This window comes from Carettochelys insculpta, chromosome 3, assembly GCF_033958435.1.
Source record: "Carettochelys insculpta isolate YL-2023 chromosome 3, ASM3395843v1, whole genome shotgun sequence".
Classification (NCBI taxonomy): domain Eukaryota; kingdom Metazoa; phylum Chordata; order Testudines; family Carettochelyidae; genus Carettochelys; species Carettochelys insculpta.
In genome coordinates this window covers 65603190-65622300 of record NC_134139.1, presented here as the reverse complement: position 1 = coordinate 65622300, position 19111 = coordinate 65603190, and the positions used below count along the sequence as shown (strand labels likewise).

Sequence of the window (19111 nt, the reverse complement as noted above, 5' to 3'; positions counted from 1 at the left end):
ATGCTAATGAGGTGCTGAATATGTATTTCAGTGCTTCATTAGTAAACTTCGAAATGGCCATTTTGAAGTTTTTAGCTAGTATAGGCATAGCCATGAAGTAGAAGAGGTTGGTTTCAGTACACATACAGGAAAGGAAACAGCAGCAACAGCAAAGGACAAGATCAATTATATCTTCATTGTTACATGATCAAAGCTTGCTCTGCATAATGTATTAGAGAAGAGTCATTTTTGAAAACTGTATAAAAATCATACATACAGGGGGTTTGTTGTGCTTCAGCTTCAGGAATTGCTCTCTCACTATGTTCATGTTTCGGTAGAAGACCTTAAGAGCTTTAGCAAATTCAGCATTATAGCTGGTCCAATGGTTACACATCTGCTCAGCCTCCTTTGATAAGAGGGGCTGTTTGGTCATCTTAACTGCCCTTTTATTAGGATACTTTAATTTTTTACCTATAATACAAAACAGGAGGGATTTTACTAGTTATTTACTAGTCATTAATAAAATAAAGCCTAGACTGACAGACAAAACATTTGATTCTGCATTTTTATATTACCATTAGATGAATATTTCATCCATATTGTCTTGTTAGAGAAAAAAATCAGTGACACAAATTCTAAGCACCAACTTTTCTAGAAGGCACTAGCCCCAGTACAACTTAATCATAACAGAAGCATGCAATTTGAAGGCACGGTTTGTGTTTTGCACTGACTTTCATGGTGTTCTGTTTCCCATTTCTTCAGTTTATCCTTAAGAAATAAATTCTCTTCCCTTAAAGCTCTATTAATATCTCTGAGAAGCTCGGTCTCCTCTTCTAAACTCAACAACTTCAAGTAGAGTTCAGATACCTGATTAGCTGTGCCCTATTGAAGAAAACATTCAAGTATCAAAACCAATAACAATTTTTATCTATAAATGCTTTCTACAGGCAAATGTACATTTTTATTAGCATTATGAACCCCATATTACCACATGGAAGCAGTTATTTACCACAAAGTGCTTGTGCTACTGTGCGAATTAAGTGTGAGGAGCAGTTTATACTTCAATCCACTGATCAAGCAAAGAAGAAATATTAGTATTATGGCATTTCTGCTGTGCCATGGATGTGATATCTAGGGCCTGTGAACAAGTGTTACAGTTGTACTGTATGTGCCCATGTACGAGCCTAATCTACACTCCTGCTTATTTCAGCCATTCATACTGTTTTAATGTAAGATTAATTTTAAAAATCAGTGTTATCTGAACCTCCATCTCACCCTTCCAGATATCGCATATACCTGAAGGTGATAAGGCACATGGTGGTAAGTATATATGGATTCCTCCATTTGAGGTTGCACCTTTATCTCCTCTGGGCTCAGGTTGGCATATTGTCCAAACTGACAGTCACTGAGATGCGGTTAACTGAGGTCAAATTACATCGTTCCTTTTGGTGTCCACCAAAGCTTACAGAGATGTATGCCTCTCCAGTTTTGAGTCCACTTGGAGAAAGGGTGATGTGAAACCACTCAGGAATATGTCCCTCTCCTAATCAAAACAAGCAGCTAGGGTTTGCACTATTAGCTGGTGTTGAAGCTTCAGTAGATGGAAAGGGGTTGGGTGGGTATCACATAAATGAACAAAAAGACACTAGGGCAAAAAAAAATCCTAACATGCCACCCAAAGATATCACAATGCCAACAGGCAGAGGGCACAGGCTGGCCTAGGATCTGGTATCTAAGTACTTGAGCATTAAAGAATGTCAGGTAAGGTCTCTGTTGAAAGCATGTATTACACTGGTCATCATAATCATTACAAAATATATCGATGGATCTGTAAGGAGCTATTTACTTAAGATTGTTTTCTCTAGGTTGGTAAGTTAACGGTGGGTCACCAAAAGGGATCCACATACACTAGTCAGAAAGGACCTCGCTTGTGCTCTCTTTCTGAGAGAGAGAGACAGAGAGACTAAGTGGCTGGGACCTGGCTCCCAGGTGCCCACCACTCAGAGGAGCCAGAATACTGACCAGTGCAGCAGCTTGGTCAGTTTTCTGACTCCTGTGAGTGGCACGCGGCAGGGAGCCAGGCACCAGCTCCCTGCCACTCACAGGAGTGAGGAAACCGCTCCTGTCAGGAGTGGTGAGAGTCAGGCTGCCGCCTCCGACAGGAGTGGTTTCCTGCTGCTGTCGGGCAGCAGCCTCCCCATTCCTGTTGGGTGGTGAGTCAGGCTGCTGCCCCTGACAGGAATCATTTCTCCGCACTGCTCACAAGAGACAGGAAACTGTCCAGCACTGCTGTGCTGGTCAGTTTCCTGGCTCCCCTGAGTAATGCAAAATTTGACTTACTCAGAGTTGAACAGGAATGAACCTCTGTGTAAGTCGGGAGTCTTCTGTATTCTTCTCTTCACAATGGATATCCATGTACAGTCTGAGCAGAATGCCAAGGAAGAGGTTGCATACGGTGTGGATTTTTCTGATCCCTTGTCAGTGCAAAGAATGTCTGTGCTGAAGTGCTAAACCAGCGTCACTACCACTGTAGCAGTACAACTGTAGACAAGCCAAGTAAAAGCTTGCCATTTCATATGGGACACTGAGTTTATCAGAGTGTTGTTAATAATTTAAATGGACTCACCAGAGCAACACTCTTTGAAATCACAGGTTTTGGATAATCAACTATAATGGTGCCCTTGTGTGTGACCAGGTCTTGTAAGGAGTAGTCCAACTCAGTGCACCCTTCTGCATTGTGGGAAAGAGCACAGGTTAGGCTGTTCATCACATTCCATCACTACAACATCTGGATAGTAAATCAGTTGAAATATTTAAGGGGAAACTAAAACCTAACATCACTCCAAGCGCTGATGAGTGTCTCTGAACTTACGTCAGTAATCTCCAATTTCTCAAACTTTCCTCCACTGTAGAACAAATCTCACTGCATATGTTTGATTCTTTTAAATACATCAACCATTAAACACCTAAAATTTCAGACACCAATGCCATAATAAGCTATGTGGTAGAAAGTTTCTAAGTACATGGGATCCTGGGCAGTAAACCTACAGATTCTTGGACCATGTCTCTATGAACAGCAGTGCAACCACTCAGTTGTACTGATAGTACTGCAGTGCTCTGGTGAAGATGCTCTATGTCAACAGGAGAGCTTTCCTGTCAGCATAATAAATTCCCCCCCCATGAGCTGTGGAAGCAGTGTTGGCAGAAGCTCTCCTGCGGACGCATGGGCACACAAGCACTTGTGGGTGGTTTCTTTCCACCGGGAAGATATATTTTGGGAGATTTGGGACTGGACCAGCTGTTGGGGACACCCTACAAAGAGTAACTAGGATAGTGAGAGCCAGGTTGGTGCCAGGGAACTGAACCACAGCTGCACAAAACAGACCCCTAAAGTTACCTGCCTGGTTGGTGCCCAAAATGTCACAAGAATAGGACATTAATTTAGTTATTTTTGGTTGGGAAAAATGTTGTGAACTTTAATTCCTCTCCATTACCCAGCCTCTTCTCTCCATTCTTTTATCATCCTTTTCACTATTGAAATACAGGAATAGGTGTGGGGGTTAGGAGCAGGCGACAGATTTTGTCCCACGTTGGTCTGGAGCCATGGATCACCGTGAAGGGAAAATTGTTTATGGAATTTATCTCCACACCTTGGAATACAACCTGGCAATTACTATTTGTATGACAATCATGCACAGACTTCAGTCAAGGTCAGGGTTCCTGAACAATTTGGTAAACTGCAACACAGTGACAGAGGTCAAAACACATCTAGTATGAAAAGGAGGAGGTCAGAATCAGAGTAATAAGCAATGCCACAGCACCTCCAGGATGTCCTGAACTCATCTATTATATGTGAGACAGTGGTGCAATCTAAGTACTCAGACTGCCCAGGTGTAGGGTACAACCATGGTGCTAAAAAGTACTGCACCCTAGCTCTGCTTGTTTCTGCAGCTAGGGGCATCTGTGTTTTATCACCTTTAATTTTATTATGGAAAGGGACTGAACAACTTACTGGTAGCTCTATAGCCATGCTAGGGAATGGTGACTGTCTTAAATTATATCACTGGATCTAGATCAAAATCTAGCCTATAATATGCATCTGATGAAGCGGGTCTTTGCCCACGAAAGCTTATGCTCCAAAATACCTGTTTGTTTATAAGGTGCTATTAGACTTCTTGCTGTTCTCGACGCTACAGACTAACACGACTACTTCTCTGATCCTAGCCTACAATATGTTCAGTAACAGTCACCGAACTACCCCCAACTGCACTAATACTACATAATGTAAGAACATGAACGCTCTTAAGAAAGCCAGTTGGTACCTAGCTAACCAGTTTGATGGACTGATTCCCACTCCCTGTGAGGGGAAAAAACCTCTCATGGTATTCATGCAATTTCTACGGACTCTGGTCCTTTCACCCAGAAGAGTAGGGAGCTGGAAGCAAAGACTAATATCTAATTTAGGACTGCACCATATATTTTCCCACCCCGACGGTGACGTGATGCATGACCTTGGGCAAGGTATTTAGCTTCTGTATAGGTCAATTGTAAAATGAGGTTCATAATGCCTCATTGGCATTCTGAAAACTTCATTAATGTTTGTAAAGTGATGAGACTCAAATTTGAGATGCCTCTTAAGTGCGAGACACAGAGCTATTTAATAGAGAGGATACTTTCAGATGTTTCAAGTGGTTAGATTCTTCTAGGTTAGGTTGACGCATTCATTCTAAAACAGTTGTAAAAAGGCAATCTAATCAGTTTTTCAGTATGTAAATACTGGACTAGTGTAAGTGACCATGCTGTTTTACAATCAGGTTATTCTATATTTGAAAACTGTACTAGAACGTGGGTTGATTCTATTTAGAACTTGTAGCCATAAAGAACTATGCAAATTAAAAATCTTGCAAATGAAATACCTTGAAGGCCCCACAAATCAACAATTAATGCATTTTTTTGTAAATAAAGCAAAAATTCATGGGAGACACTTAGGGCTGAGAAGTGGACTGTCTCTTCAATCTTTGCATTCACATTTTTCCAAACAGGCTTTGTATATAGAGCATGTGGCAGATCATAAACTTTGTACCTAGGGGAATGAAACAAACATAAAATGTCTATAAATGCCCAGGTCGGTATTGGAAAAAGTCTCCTATCTGAACAAAGGTATTTAAGCAATACTCTGACACCAGCTCTTTGCTCTTGCTGAATAGAATGCTTTGTGCAGGAACACACTGTAGTAAGATGGGAGGCCTAAACCCATACAGCACAGGCCTGGTATGAGGCCTAAGGCCTAGCAACAATGGACAAAGCCTGGCTCAAAGCAAAGCTAAGCCATGAGCAAGAGGCAGACCTCTGCTAACAGAACTTGGCCCAGACAGCGCTGAGAGTACAGAACGCTAACTGGTAATTGGCGCAGGTGCAGAACAGTAACTTGAACAAGTTGAAATCACAAGGTACCACCAGCTCAGTAAAGACCTTGGTACCTACTCATTACAGATAGCGACCTAGGTTCAGGAAAGGGTCTAAATGACAGCACGATGGATAAGAGATGATCTCGTCAAATCACAAGGTACAGGGTGATGGCTGGTATAGCGTCAGAAGGCGATAGCTTGATATGTCAGCAGTGAGGTGTACTTTATTTGTATGTGTATACAACATGGTGTCTTGGGGACCATCTTTGTCTGACCTTGGGAGGCAGTGCAGTTCCTACTGACTGTCAGTCCATTGCCACAGGTACATCCGTACAGGGTATCAGTACGGTATACTATACTTGCAAACTGTTACTTGTACCTGGCTTGGCGCCTTCGATCCTTATCTGGTCCATGGTCTTTGGGGAACCTTGAAGGGTCTGCTGTGATCATTGGGGCCATATCACTGTACACACACGCGAGCAGCCAGAACCCATGAGGACACTATGGCAGTAAATCCACTGAACTACACACACCACCATATTTTATGTGAAAAAAGTACTTCGCTTGATTCATTTTCAGCGTTTATTTTGATGACCATCCCAGTTTGTCAGTGAACATTTTGTCACTTTTGCTTTGACAGCGTATTTCATATTCATTATGGAAATAGGGTGTGGTACGAGTAAGCATATCTTGAATATGCTTTTTGCAAAATATTTCCTCTAACATCTCACTAGAAATGTTATCTGTTGAAAGCATATATTCCATTTGTGTGCATGTATCCTTCCTATATTGGAAGCTAGAAATATGCAGTTTACTAATTTGCACATGCTAAGTGAGTGTCGTTAATACTACTCAAGGAACTTAATGGCCCATAACGATCTGTGCATAATCCTGCTTATCCTGTATACCTGGACTATGATTGGCCATGTCCAGACATGTAGCCAGGTCATCTGATGCTGGAACCCATTTGCGATGCTGTACTTTTCCATGGGAAATATGAAAAAGTTTAAACTGAGCACAAAGGATACCTGCCTTGGCCAAAATTTGGGGAATCAGACAGCAGCAGCCAGATGCCTGGATACCCATTTAGTATCTAAGATATCAACAGCAACCGCCTGGAACTGGACATGAAGAAGGATCAGACCTAAGCTGGGAGGCCAGCTTGTGAGAAAAGATGATTCCAACTACTGTTAGGGTAAGAAACTACATGTAACAAGCTTCATTTAAAAAAAAAAAAAAAAAAAAAATCAGGTTTAGCTGGTGTGTTTTGTTTCATTTTTGTTTAGTAACTTACTTTGACCTACGATTAGCAGCCACTTAAATTGTGCTTTTTATACCCACTTTCGCTTATTAATAAACTCACTATAAATAACTGGGCCTTCCCAGAGCAGAGCCGATCTCAGGTGTCCGTGTTGCTCTGCCATGGGCTGTGACCCCAAATACGTGCCTGTGCTGGAGGGGATTGGAGGTTCTGGCTGAGCAGGACAGGGTGGTAGGGTGCCCAATCGGGGGCAGATAGACAAACTCAATGGTATTTCAGCACATGAAGTGATAGTCTGAAGGGGATCTTTGTGACCCAATCCATCACATTTGCTTAAACAGCTTTACAAACACAAGATTTTATTTTGCACTATGGAGCCTAAAGCTTTCTGCCCTCCCAACACCAAATCCCTGGGGTGCTTTGCTCCCATTCACTGACAAAATGCATCTTTTGTTTGGAACAAATAAACTCAATTATTCCTGTTCAAGGCAGGGATTGTTCCTATCAACATCCCCTTTAAGAGAACAGCTGTGATTTTGACCCTTTGACATTAAGTAGACCCTGCAGCTTTGAGAGCTAATAAGCAGATGATAGTGGTTCATGCAGCTTGGAAACTTCTACTGAGAACTGTGAAACTGCTCTTGCTGTCACCAATGATTCCAACTGTACACACAATGAAGGAAGCAGTGAACTAATACAACAGCTTACCCTAGCTGAATGCCCCGCTTGGTGACTTCTCTGAGCCATCTAACTCCAAGGCACTGTAAGATGCAAATCTTGAAATCAATCCTTCTTCCCAGCAATTCCAAAGGGTCAATGACCATTTCATCCTCTCCAAAAGGTCTAAAACCATAGGAATCATCATGTAAGATGTTAAATCAGGCTCAGATTTCACAGCAAATATATGATGGTGACATTAGTGGATGAATCAGGCCAGTGAGGAGGAGGTTGAGAACAGAGGAGAGGGCAGCTAGCTGTTCACACATATTTTGGTAGCTATCTGGGGTGGGAAAGGAAACCTTATTAGAAGGGACTGTGTATAACAAATATAGCTCATTTCCTTTGCTACTGGAACTCCAAGAGGACAAGACTAGGTGACAGGCCAAGGATCCATTGAAGGTGTAAGGCTATTTTTACCTAGGCCCCCACTTTCGAAAGGGGGATGCTAATGAGACTCTGAGATATGCTAATGAGGCGCTGCAATGAATAAGCAGCACCTCATTAGCATAATGGAAGCCACAGTACTTTGGAAGTGCTGCTTTCGATCGCGGGCGGCTTGTCTATACAGGGTCCTTTGCAAAAGAAACTTGCACACTTAGAAATTCCCTTATTCCCACAATCAAATAAGAATAAGGGGATTTCAAAGTGTGCAGGGTTCTTTCGAAAAGGACCCCATGTAGACGAGCCATGCGCAAATCAAAAGTGGCACTTTGAAGTGCTTCCGCTACCATTATGCTAATGAGGCTCTGCATATTCATTGTGACACCTCATTAGCATATCCCAAAGTGTCTCATTAGCATTCCCCTTTTGAAAGGGGGGTGCTAATGTAGACATAGCCTAAGCAAGAAAGGGATTAGGAGAAAGCAAAAGGAGAGGGAAGGGAAGTGCCATAAGATTCTCAGACATTTGAGACACACACAAAATGGACCAAAAAAGGAAGGAAGTACAGAGGTGGGAGGAGAAATGGGCACACAGCTCCCAAAGATATTTTTCTCCTCTGTCTTTACAAAGTAGTTCCTTAATTGAGTAGCTTAGAACTAAGCTAAAATGTTTTGTTTAATCAACATAGAGAGTTTTCTCATGATACAAAGCGAAGTTGAACCATGAAACCAGACACACCTGAGCTCACTACACCTGGAAGTGTAGTAAACTAAAGCACACAAAGGCACTTTGCGAGAGAGTCTACAGGAGGAGTTAGTGTAGAATAATCGGTGACCTGGAAATTCACAATGTAGCTTGCTATGTATTAACTTCCCATGTAGACAAGCCCTGGGAGTGAGATATGGCATTAATACTGGTTCTCTTTTCCCCTTACTGGCTCTAGAATATAAACACTATAATATTTAGCACTGATGGGGTTTAAAGCCTTTACAAATGTGTTAGCTGGCCAAGGTCTACCCTTGGACCTCCACAGTGTTTAACTTAAAAATAGATGTTGGGAACATGTTTTAATCAGTCCTTCTCCCCCAGTCTAGAGAAGACCATCAACTGCCGGTCCCACTATTCTAAGCCTTCCAGGACATTGGCAGTTTGGTCTCATCTTCTGTGTGTTTGTGAACTTTCAGTTATGGTCATGTCAGATTTGCTTACAAGTAAACTTACAAACATCAGGCAATGCAGTTGTTCATGGGGCAGGGCTCTAAGTTTAGCTAGTCACAGGATTTTTTGCAAACCCTATGTCCTTGACCTACAACTATCCAGAAGTGTCACTGCTTTAAAACTGACTAGAGCTTCACCTCTGTGGTAGGACTAGCTCTGCCTCCTACACAGGAAAGCCGCACAAACCACAGCTGGAGAACCGTGGATGGCTGTTGCAAAATGTTTGTGTTTATTGTCTCTCTACCCCTTCAAGCCTGTCACAACTGCAGCATCATCAGTGCCTTCTCCCATACTCTACTAGTGCCTCCAGAGCTTCCCCACCTAAACAGTTCTGAGACAGCTGAGCTCAGTGACATATACTACCTTGTGTATGCAGGGTGCTTTGTAACTGTTATACAGTAGGAAGTAAAGTACAGCAGAAGATAATGAGTAGTTATTTATTATCCACTTTGTTTGTTCCTCTTTCCCAGAAGGTCCAACTAGAGCTCCTCAGTGGTTCTTCCACTTCACTAGGGTAACACTTTGGGTAACAACCTGATGGACTTTACCATCCCAGGGAGATCAGAACAGCTTAACACTATGTCACACTGGCATATTTTTCCTCATTTGCTAAAGGTCTTTGGGTCAAATACTGCTTCCATTTACACCTATGTAAACTTATTTGAATGTTATGCAGTCTTTATTTTTTTGCTCAATGCTTTTAGCTTCCATCTCCAGTCAGACATGTCACTCTGTGAAATCCTAAATTGGATTTTTTAAGTGTTCTTAGCTAGGAGCTCCTTCAAATAAGGAAAAGATTTACCTTCCATCACCAGCACACGGAACAATGTTTATAAGTAGAACAGCTTCCTCCACCCCTTCAGAGTTCAGAACTTCTGTTTGTTCTTCCAGCTTCATGCAGTAAGCAAGTGATTGAAGCCAAATGTGAGCAGACCCTAAATGAATAACCTCTACAGGATCCCAGAATGGATCACTGTCTTGGTCCACATTGACATCCTCTTCATCGAAAAACTTCTGGTAAAGCTCCTCCATGAGGAATTTCCTATTGATGAACTTGGCCTTTGACCATACCCATACCTAGATATACAGAGATGATGATTAAATGAATGGTTATAGGATTCTGGTACTCTCAGATTTGCCAGGTTCTTTCAGTTAACTTTAATCAGTGACTTTCTGCAACCCATAGTATGAAACAAAAGTAAGAAAAAGAGTCCCTGCAATTAAGTGTGCCAAATTCAGCCCCTTAGTATCTGCAGGGACATACATTCTGGATAGCTGTCTAGTACTTGAACATAACACTCCTGTGATCCCATGATTCCACTTGCAGAGAAACAGGCAAGCAAAAAATGATACAACCTGTGATTGCTTTATATTTTTCATGTCAGATTTGAGCATGCAGAAAAGCTGGGGCCACTTGAAAAATAGCATTACATTCTACAGCAGCAACATTCTGAAAGGGGAGATAAACTCCTCCAACAAGATTGAAATAAGGATCAGAAGTGTTATAACTTGTGCCTGCACTAAGCAAGTCCATGAAACATAGGAATGGAGACAAATCAGAATTTCTCAGTACCTAACTTGTGGATTAAAAATGTAAAAGAGCTGTTCAAATCCTTCCCTCAGCAACAAACATCCCACTGATAAAGGTAAATGCAGAAAGAATTTCAGTCCCAGAAAGAGAAAAGATTATTAAGTGCTCACTTTTACTACATTAACCCTGGAGTTGTGTGTCTTTCATTGTGAAGCAGCCTGTGAAAAGTTCAAATCACGTTCTCTATCAGAGTAGATTAGATGATGTGCCCTGGCACAGTCAAAGAAGTATAAGCTGATTGGAATAACAGAGACTTGGTGGGATGATTTGCATAACTGGGGCACGGTGATGGAAGAGTATAAACTGTTTAGGAAGGACAGACAGGGGAGAAAAAGAGGAGGGGTTGCGTTCTGTATGAGGGAGCAGTATGATAGCTCAGAGTTCCAGTATATGAGGGAGAAAATCCAGTTGAGCGTCTTCGAGTTAAGCTTAGAGGCAGAAGTAACAGAGGTGATGTTGTAGTTGGTTGTCTGCTATAGATTGCCAGATCAGGGAGATGAGGTAGATGATGATTTCTTCAGACAGCTAAGAGAAGTGTCCAAATCACAGGCCCTCATTTTCATGGGAGACTTTAATCATCCGGACATTTGTTAAAAGACCAATATACAAGCACACAGACAATACAGGAAGTTTTTGGAGAATGTTGGGGATAACTTCTTGGTACAAGTGCTGAAGGAACCGACCAGGGCCATGCACAACTTAACCTGCTGCTCACAAACAGGAAAGAGCTAGTAGGAGAAATAGAAGTGGGTGGAAACCTGGGCTGCAGCGACCATGAGATAGTAGATTTCAGGATCCGGACAAAAGGAAGAAAGATGAGCAGTAACATACAGATCCTTGATTTCAAAAAAGCAGACCTCGACTCTCTGAGAGAACTGATGGGCAGGATCCCTTGGGAAATGAAGATGAAGGGGAAAAGAGTTCAAGAGAATTGGCAGTATTTTAAAGATGATTTACTTGAGGCACAGGAACAAACCATCCTGCTGCATAGTAAAAAATGCAAACATGGCAGGCAACCAGCTTGGCTTAACAGGGAAATCCTTAGTCAGCTTAAACTCAAAAAGGATGCGTACAAGAAATGGAAGTGTAGACAGTTGACTAAGGAGGAGTATAAACATACAGCTGGAGAATGCCAGGGAGTAATCAGGAAAGCAAAAGCACAATTGGAACTGCAGCTGGCAAGGGATGCAAAGGGTAACAAGAAGGTTTCTCTAGGCATTTTAACAATAAGCAGGTTATCAGAGAAGGTGTGGGGCCATTATTGGATGTGAGAGGTAACCTAGTGACAAAAGATGTAAGAAAAGCTGAAGTACTCAATGCTTTTTTTGCCTCAGTCTTAACGGACAAAGTAAGCTCCCACACTACAATGCTAGATAATGCAGTATAGAAAGCTGGAGGGCAGCCACATGTGGGGAAGAAACAAGTTATGAGCTATCTAGAAAAACCAGATGTACACAGATCCATGGGTCTGGATTTAATGGACCCAACGATACTGAGGGAATTGGCAGATGTGATTGCTGAGCCTTTGGCCATTATCTTTGAAGACTCTTGGAGATCGGGAGAGATCCCGGATGACTGGAAAGAGGCAAATGTAGTGCCCATCTTTAAAAAAGGAAAGAAGGACAAACCAGGGAACTATAGACTGGTCAGCCTTACCTCGATCCCTAGAAAAATAATGGAGGGGATCCTCAAGGAATTCATTTTGGAGCACTTGGAAGAGGGGAAAGTGATCAAAAGTAGCCAGCATGGATTCACCAAGAGCAGGTCGTGTCTGACCAATCTGATTAGCTTCTATGATGAGGTAACAAGCTCTGTGTACATGGGGAAGTCAATGGATGTGATATACGTTGACTTCAGCAAAGCTTTTGATACAGTCTCCCACAACATTCTTGCCCATAAGTTAAAGAAATATGGATTGAATCCTTGGACAATAAGATGGCTAGAAAGCTGACTTGACGGTCGGGCCCAACAGGTAGTGGTCAATGGCTCAATATCTGGATGGCAGTCGGTTTCAAGGGGAGTGCCACAAGGCTCAGTTCTGGGGCCGATGTTGTTCAGCATCTTTATTAATGACCTGGATGAGGGACTGGATTGCATGCTCATCAGTAAGTCTGCTGATGACACTAAGCTAGGGGGAAGGGTAGATGCGTTGGAGAGCAGAGATAGGATCCAGAGTGACCTGGATAAATTGAAGTATTGGGCCAAAAGAAATCTTATGCGGTTCAACAAGGAGAAGTGTAGAGTCCTGCACCTGGGGCGGAAGAATCCCAAGCATTGTTATAGGCTGGGGACCGACTAGGTAAGCAGCAGGACAGCAGAAAGGGACCTAGGGGTTATAGCGGATGAAAGGCTGGATATGAGTAAACAGTGTGCCCTTTTAGCCAAGAAGGCTAACAGCATATTAGGGTGCATTAGGAGAAGCATTTCGAGCAGATCTAGAGAAGTGGTTGTTCCCCTCTATTTGGCGCTGGTGAGGCCACATCTGGAATATTGCATCCAGTTTTGGGCCACCAGTATAAAAAGGACGTGGATGTGCTGGAGCAGGTTTACAGTGGAGGGCAACAAAAATAATTAAGGCTGGAGCACAAGACCTATGAGGAGAGGCTGAGGAAAATGGGCTTGTTTAGTTTCCAGAAGACTGAGGGGTGATTTAATAGCAGCCTTCAACTTCCTAAAGGGGAGCTCTAAAAGAGAACGGAGAGAAGCTGTTCTCAGTGGTGCAGATAGCAGAACAAGGAGTAATGGTCTGAAGTTAAAGAGGGAGAGATGTAGGTTGGATATTAGGAAAAACTACTTCACCAGGAGGGTGGTGAAGCATTGGAATGCATTGCCTAGAGAGGTGGTGGATTCTCCATCCCTCAAGGTTTTTAAGCCCCAGCTTGACAAGGTCATGGCTGGGATGACTTAGTGGGGGCTGATCCTGCTTGAAGCAGGGGGCTGGACTAGATGACCTCCTGAGGTCCCTTTTAGCCTTATGATTCTATGATACACTGGTAAAAACCCCAATGGCCGTGTACACTGGCGTTCCCATTATTGCTAGTACTGATGGAAATGGACAAATACTACAACAAAAGATGATTATGAGAAAAAAAACTCAGCAACACAGACAAGACCATGAGAAGAGGCTTTCTGGCCATGTCGCTGCATTTAAACCTCCTGTTAAGATGATTGTTATCCAGTGCTCATCTCTTAAATAGTCCAACAACATGAATTTCATCGTCACCTTCTCTACTGCAGAATGCTGGAACAGACAACAGAGCAAAAAGATTTCATGCACCTACGTGAGAGTTTATTTTGGTTCAAGTTGAAGCAATGTTCGGAAAGTCCAACTACATGATGAAATTAGGGTGGGGCCTTGAGGAAGGAGCATCTGCAGGTGGACTCAGGCATTCGTACAGAGAAAGAACAGCTTCCGTAGGAAGGGTGTATGGGCATCTGTGTTGGGGGGGAATGAATACAGGGACTGGAGCACACAAAGGCTGAGTGTGAAGACAGAGGCCTGAGGAGATACACAAATGTGTGTTGGCATCCGACCTGCAAGTCAAGAGAATTACCTGTAGATTAGCAAGGCTTTACTCTGGGGGCTGGACTGAGGCTCCAAGGCACACCTCCTTTGGTGCCCAGTCAGGGAGAGCTGCATGGGTTGCTATGGGAAGACCATGTGGACTCTCAGACCCTCCATCTGCCCTCTGCCAGGTAGGGAGCTGGGGGCAGGGAAGGGCGCAGAGGGCATGTCTGGGAGCTGCAATCAGCACCCTCTCTCCCCCGAGCTCCGCTGGCTGGTGGAGGGTCTGCCATGGCTCCCCAGCTCGGTTCTATGCTGGCTTGGGAGGGACAGGAGAGAGGGTGACCTGTGGAGCTGCCCGGGGGCTGCTAGGCTAGGTGAAGGGTATCGCTGCAGTGCTTGTCCATCTCTGAACCCTGGACAGGTTACAGCTCTGAGCCCCACCCAGACCTGGCCAAACCTGGGTCAGGGAGAGTCCCCCCGGCAGCTGTGGGTGCAGATCCTCCACCTTGCCCTGTATGTGGAGCAACCAGCAGCCCTCAACCTGTCCCAGTCCTCTGCTCAGGGTTAGTAGAGGATCTGCAATAATGTTCCTCTCAGCTGCCTGCCACTCTGACTGTCAGTGGCTTGTGAATATGTGCAACCATCCACAGAACTGGTCCACAGATGCCTGCACCTGCAGCTATAAAGCAAACACCCAAAGAATTGCAGAGCTCCACGGAGGCCGTGTAGGAGAGGGAGGAGTTATGCGAGTGTACAAATGAAAAGCAGTAGGGGGACTGAGAAAGTGGGCTCTTTGTAACAGAGGGAGAGCAGACCTCATTGTAGCTTACATTACAGTAAATGTCACCTGGAGCTTGCATCTTACTGATCCTCTCTAGTGTTCTCTACTATTAGCACAAGACTCAGGCTCAGCTTCGTTACCTGCTTAGTCTTTTTGTTCGTCACTTTTACTATTACTTCCTTTTGCAGATCATAACCTCTGGAGTCAGACGCTGCTAGATTTTTCACTTTCAGTTCTAACTTGAGCTCCTGTGAAGGGAAAAGGCATGTTTCTCAAGAGAATAGAATATTGCACTTCAGTATCCACGTGCTGGATTTAGCTAATCTTCACGACCCTGTGCCACGTTAAGGGGTTACTTTTAGGTGTTTCCTGTGTAGCACACATCAAACACGTTTATGTGAGACAAGTTAGAACATTTCTAATAATGGATATCGCACCTCAAACTTTGGAAATGTATTCAGATGTTGAAGCCACCTCTTCATCCCCACTTAAGACCACTCAGCTGTGTAGTGCAAGCAGCCAATTTAGAGAGTCCTTTTATAGCGGGATGGGCAATAAAAAAGCAGCAGCTTGCCAGGGTTAGTCCTGGTGGGCCGCTGCCACTATATGTACCTGCACTGCCACAGGATATTGGGTGATGGGCCAGCCTCACTGGCCATGAATCACCATGTGCAGCCAATGTCAGTAACAGGAAGCAGCGTCTTAGTCTGCGCCACTTCCTGCTGCTCCCGTTACCCATGAACAGCAATCCACGGCCAATGAGAGCTGCAATCGCATGATACTGCAGAGGCACAGGAAAACACAGAGGTTGGGACCCACCAGGGACTAAATGGCAGACCAGATCCTGCCTTTGGGCAGGCATTTCCCCACCCCTATTTTATAGTGCACAAAAGTCAAACTCTCATCCCTGGAGAGAAATCTAGTACTAAGCTATGAGTGGAATTTGACTGTCCGGTGAGCCATCAAAATAGCTCACCCCACTCCCTACATCCTCCTCTGTCACAGGCCCCTAATCTTGGATACAGACATGTGCTCCCCTAGTGTTCAAATGGAAAGCCTAGTAAAATAAACTTTTCTTCACTCCTCTAATAACCAGAGGGATGCTCCTGAGCGCTTGCATCCCTCTGGTTATTAGAGGAGTGAAGAAAAGTTGGGAGACTTGTTGACTTGTTGGGAGAAGGAAAAAACAGACAGCTACTTCAATGCTGAAAGCAAAGCTTGCCTGCTTTGGCACTTAATCCTCCAAAAAAAACCAGCGAGATGTCACTGGCTGAAAATTGAGGCCAACCTGCCATTGGTGCTGGTCACTCCAAAGATATCTGCAGATGGACAGCGAATTGCTATAAATAAAGAAGGACTGCTGGAGAGCTTCAGAGATAGTGGAGAGACAGCATGGTACTTTATCAAGGAATGAACAGAGGTTACTTCATTCAAGCATGCTGTGATGAAGCTTCTGAGGAGGGACAGATCATCAGAATGCAGTGTGGAATTCTTCATATCCAGTATAAATTTTTCCTTGCTAAACGTCTTTACTCTAACCTTTAGCTCCTTACATAACCTAAGCAACTCCTCAAATCCTTGCCGTTAGTTATCCCTGCTTAGCCAGGTTAAACAGTACAAAACTTTATTTGCTCTAATATCCTGCATGCAAACTGTATTCAAAAATGCTGAGTGTACTTAATACAATTACAAGAAAACAACTGCACAGAGAGACTAACAGAGGGAAAAAAATATAGCTTAACTCTCTCCCCTGCCTCTGAGACAGCTAGGATGATGAGAGAAAGTTGAAAGAACACTACACTAATGATGTGAAGGTGCTAAGACTTCTCACCATATATCTGCTGTATTCCAAAGGCTAATAATATATTAGTTTAAAAGAAAACTACAGTAGCTTGGGACGGAAAGTGTTAAACTGCAACTTACCTTTTTCAACTCCTCACTCATCTGATTTGCTTCTGCAACCGAAGGCATTAGCTTGATATAATCATGGAATACTGCAAGAACGCTAGGATCTGCTTTGCCATCCTTTTTATTGACAACACCTTTGAGAAATATGATGTTCAATGTTAACCAGAGGAAGACAATCCATTTGCACACAGAGTTTGAAGCTTTACTTATGAATGGCAAATACTATCAGCTATTTTTACCTAGAATCACTCTACAGTAATTGGCAGAGCTTTAAGATTGTTTATTTCTATGTAGTAGTCCCCAGAAAATTTTACATGTTTTGGTATGTACTTGAAATTTCATATGATATGGAAACAACCATTTCATTCACCTGTCAATTGGTCCCCATGTTCTTGCTAGAGACTGGCCCTACCTAAAAAGTGTGGGCTCAGGATCTAGTTTTTAAACACAAGTATTCTGGGTGCATGTTTTGATCTGAAATTTTGGTTCAGCCCATTACAAAGACATGCAAAATTTGGCTATGGAGTTGGGTACAGATTTCCAGCTTCCCTAAACTTTACAGGTGCTACTGTTCAGAAATATTTTTGGTTCATTATCTTTTGGAGAGAGGCGGAGATGGTAGTAATTAAGATACTGTATTTATGCAGTGTCTTAGCTTACAAATAATTTTGCAACTGTTTGGAGTCACTGTGTTGTATAAAGCCTCTGTTCAGTCCAGCACAATGCAGGTGTAAGTTCTGTGCCTTTCAGTCATTGCTTGTTTTAAGTGCCATAATTTTCTGTAAGGTCTGTAACAGGAGCTTTGTTTTGTAGATGTAGCTTTGTTCTCTATGGTTGTGTTTTGTTTCATGAGCTTTGTTTGGTAACAGCTGCTAGGTCTATATTAAGTATTATAAGCTAATAAGAAACTGTTTATAGATACCATAACTTTGTAACAAATCCTGTCTCTGTGAAAGAAATTTCTTTTGCTTGTGTGAGTGAGGAAAGTGCGAACAGGGGTGGGTGTGCAATGGAATCAGTCCCTGGACAACCAGCTGCCAGCAGCACTCAGATGGCTAGAGAATCACAGAAGCTGAGACCGGGAAAAGAATCCACCCAAGAAAGAGAAAGAGGCCCCATCAAGGTAAGATCAAAGTCCCAGCTGCTATTATGGTCCTACAGCATCCTGGGGCACCGGGATAAGAAAATTGCTATGGGACTGAAACAAAAAGATGGGTGCAAAGCTATAGGACAACTTCTTGCCATCACCACTCTTCAGGAGTTAGCCTTAGCTGGGGACTCTCCCTGTCTCCCCAGGATGGATGGTACCGCCTGCCTGCTCCTGACGACTCCACTGACAAGCAAGAGACAAGGTGGTCGTATAATCAGCTGACAAAGTGGTCATACAATCAGCTTGCCACCCTAGGTTCACGCCTGCAGCCAGACACACTAGATTCACTATGCCTTAGCTTCCTCTACAGCGCGTCTCTTCACCTGGGCGATTCTGCGTGTGTGAACGCATGAGGTTATGAGTATGTGTGGGTGTGTACTTGAAAGCTAGTTCTCCTTTTCCTTTAATCCACTAGAGACATTTATTAACACACGAGCGTAACCCTGGGATGGTCTTTAGTGTAAATTAGGGTAACACATTGCACTTTTCTCTGGAATCTGAGATGTGACATATAGCAGGTGCTCAACAACATACAGCACCCCAGTAACAGTTCAGCAAGTGGAGTCACATATGCCAGTGTATCCAACTGAGATGAAGACTATTCACAACCTGATCTCCCAGATACACTTTGAGACAAATGTAACTACCTAACAAAGTGGGAGCAAGATGAAGAACAAATTTGAGATGAGCACTGGGAGTGACTTGGAGAAGAAGGAGGAATATTTCTGTTTCAGTAACAATGTAAGAACCTCACGACCAAATCTTACAAGCAGTGGTACCCAACTCAGTGAAAGCTGAAACGGTTTATCAAAACCGGTGCAGCTGGTTGCTGAGAGAGTGATGAAGCCAGGGGAAGGCAGAGCACTTCTGATACTCCCATTCACCCAAAGCTTTCTGGAAGAGAGCTATCCAAGACCACCACTCGTCTTGAATTGACAACACCTGGAACTCTCAGTGAGCAATCTTGTGTGGACTTTTAGTCTGGTGTGTTTGTTGTTAAAAATAAACTGATCTAATTTCTTATGCCATGTCTGCCCTGCAGCTGAGCTGCTGTAGCATGGTGGATGCCTCCATCAAAGGAAAGGATTTTCCCATGTGGTAGGTACTCTGCCTCTCCAAGAGGCAACTGCTATGGCTCTGATTCAGTCACAGAACACATGACTTCTACCTCCACAGAACACCATGACTTCAGACTGGGGCAGTGCT

The 19111-nt window shown here is 43.4% G+C and overlaps 1 protein-coding gene across 1 annotated transcript in view; it reads right to left on the bottom strand.

Annotated features, from left to right (window-relative positions):
- The window catches only part of LOC142010150 (kinesin-like protein KIF28), a 72748-nt gene that overhangs the window by 3870 nt on the left and 49767 nt on the right, over positions 1-19111 (bottom strand). Inside the window, exons 15-22 of the mRNA XM_074988412.1 lie at positions 16771-16889; positions 14988-15095; positions 9770-10044; positions 7357-7491; positions 4896-5062; positions 2606-2709; positions 711-861; positions 257-450 (exon numbers count right to left, since the gene is read on the bottom strand). Coding sequence (XP_074844513.1) covers positions 257-450; positions 711-861; positions 2606-2709; positions 4896-5062; positions 7357-7491; positions 9770-10044; positions 14988-15095; positions 16771-16889 — 1253 coding nt within the window. The remainder of the gene's footprint in view (positions 1-256; positions 451-710; positions 862-2605; positions 2710-4895; positions 5063-7356; positions 7492-9769; positions 10045-14987; positions 15096-16770; positions 16890-19111) is intronic.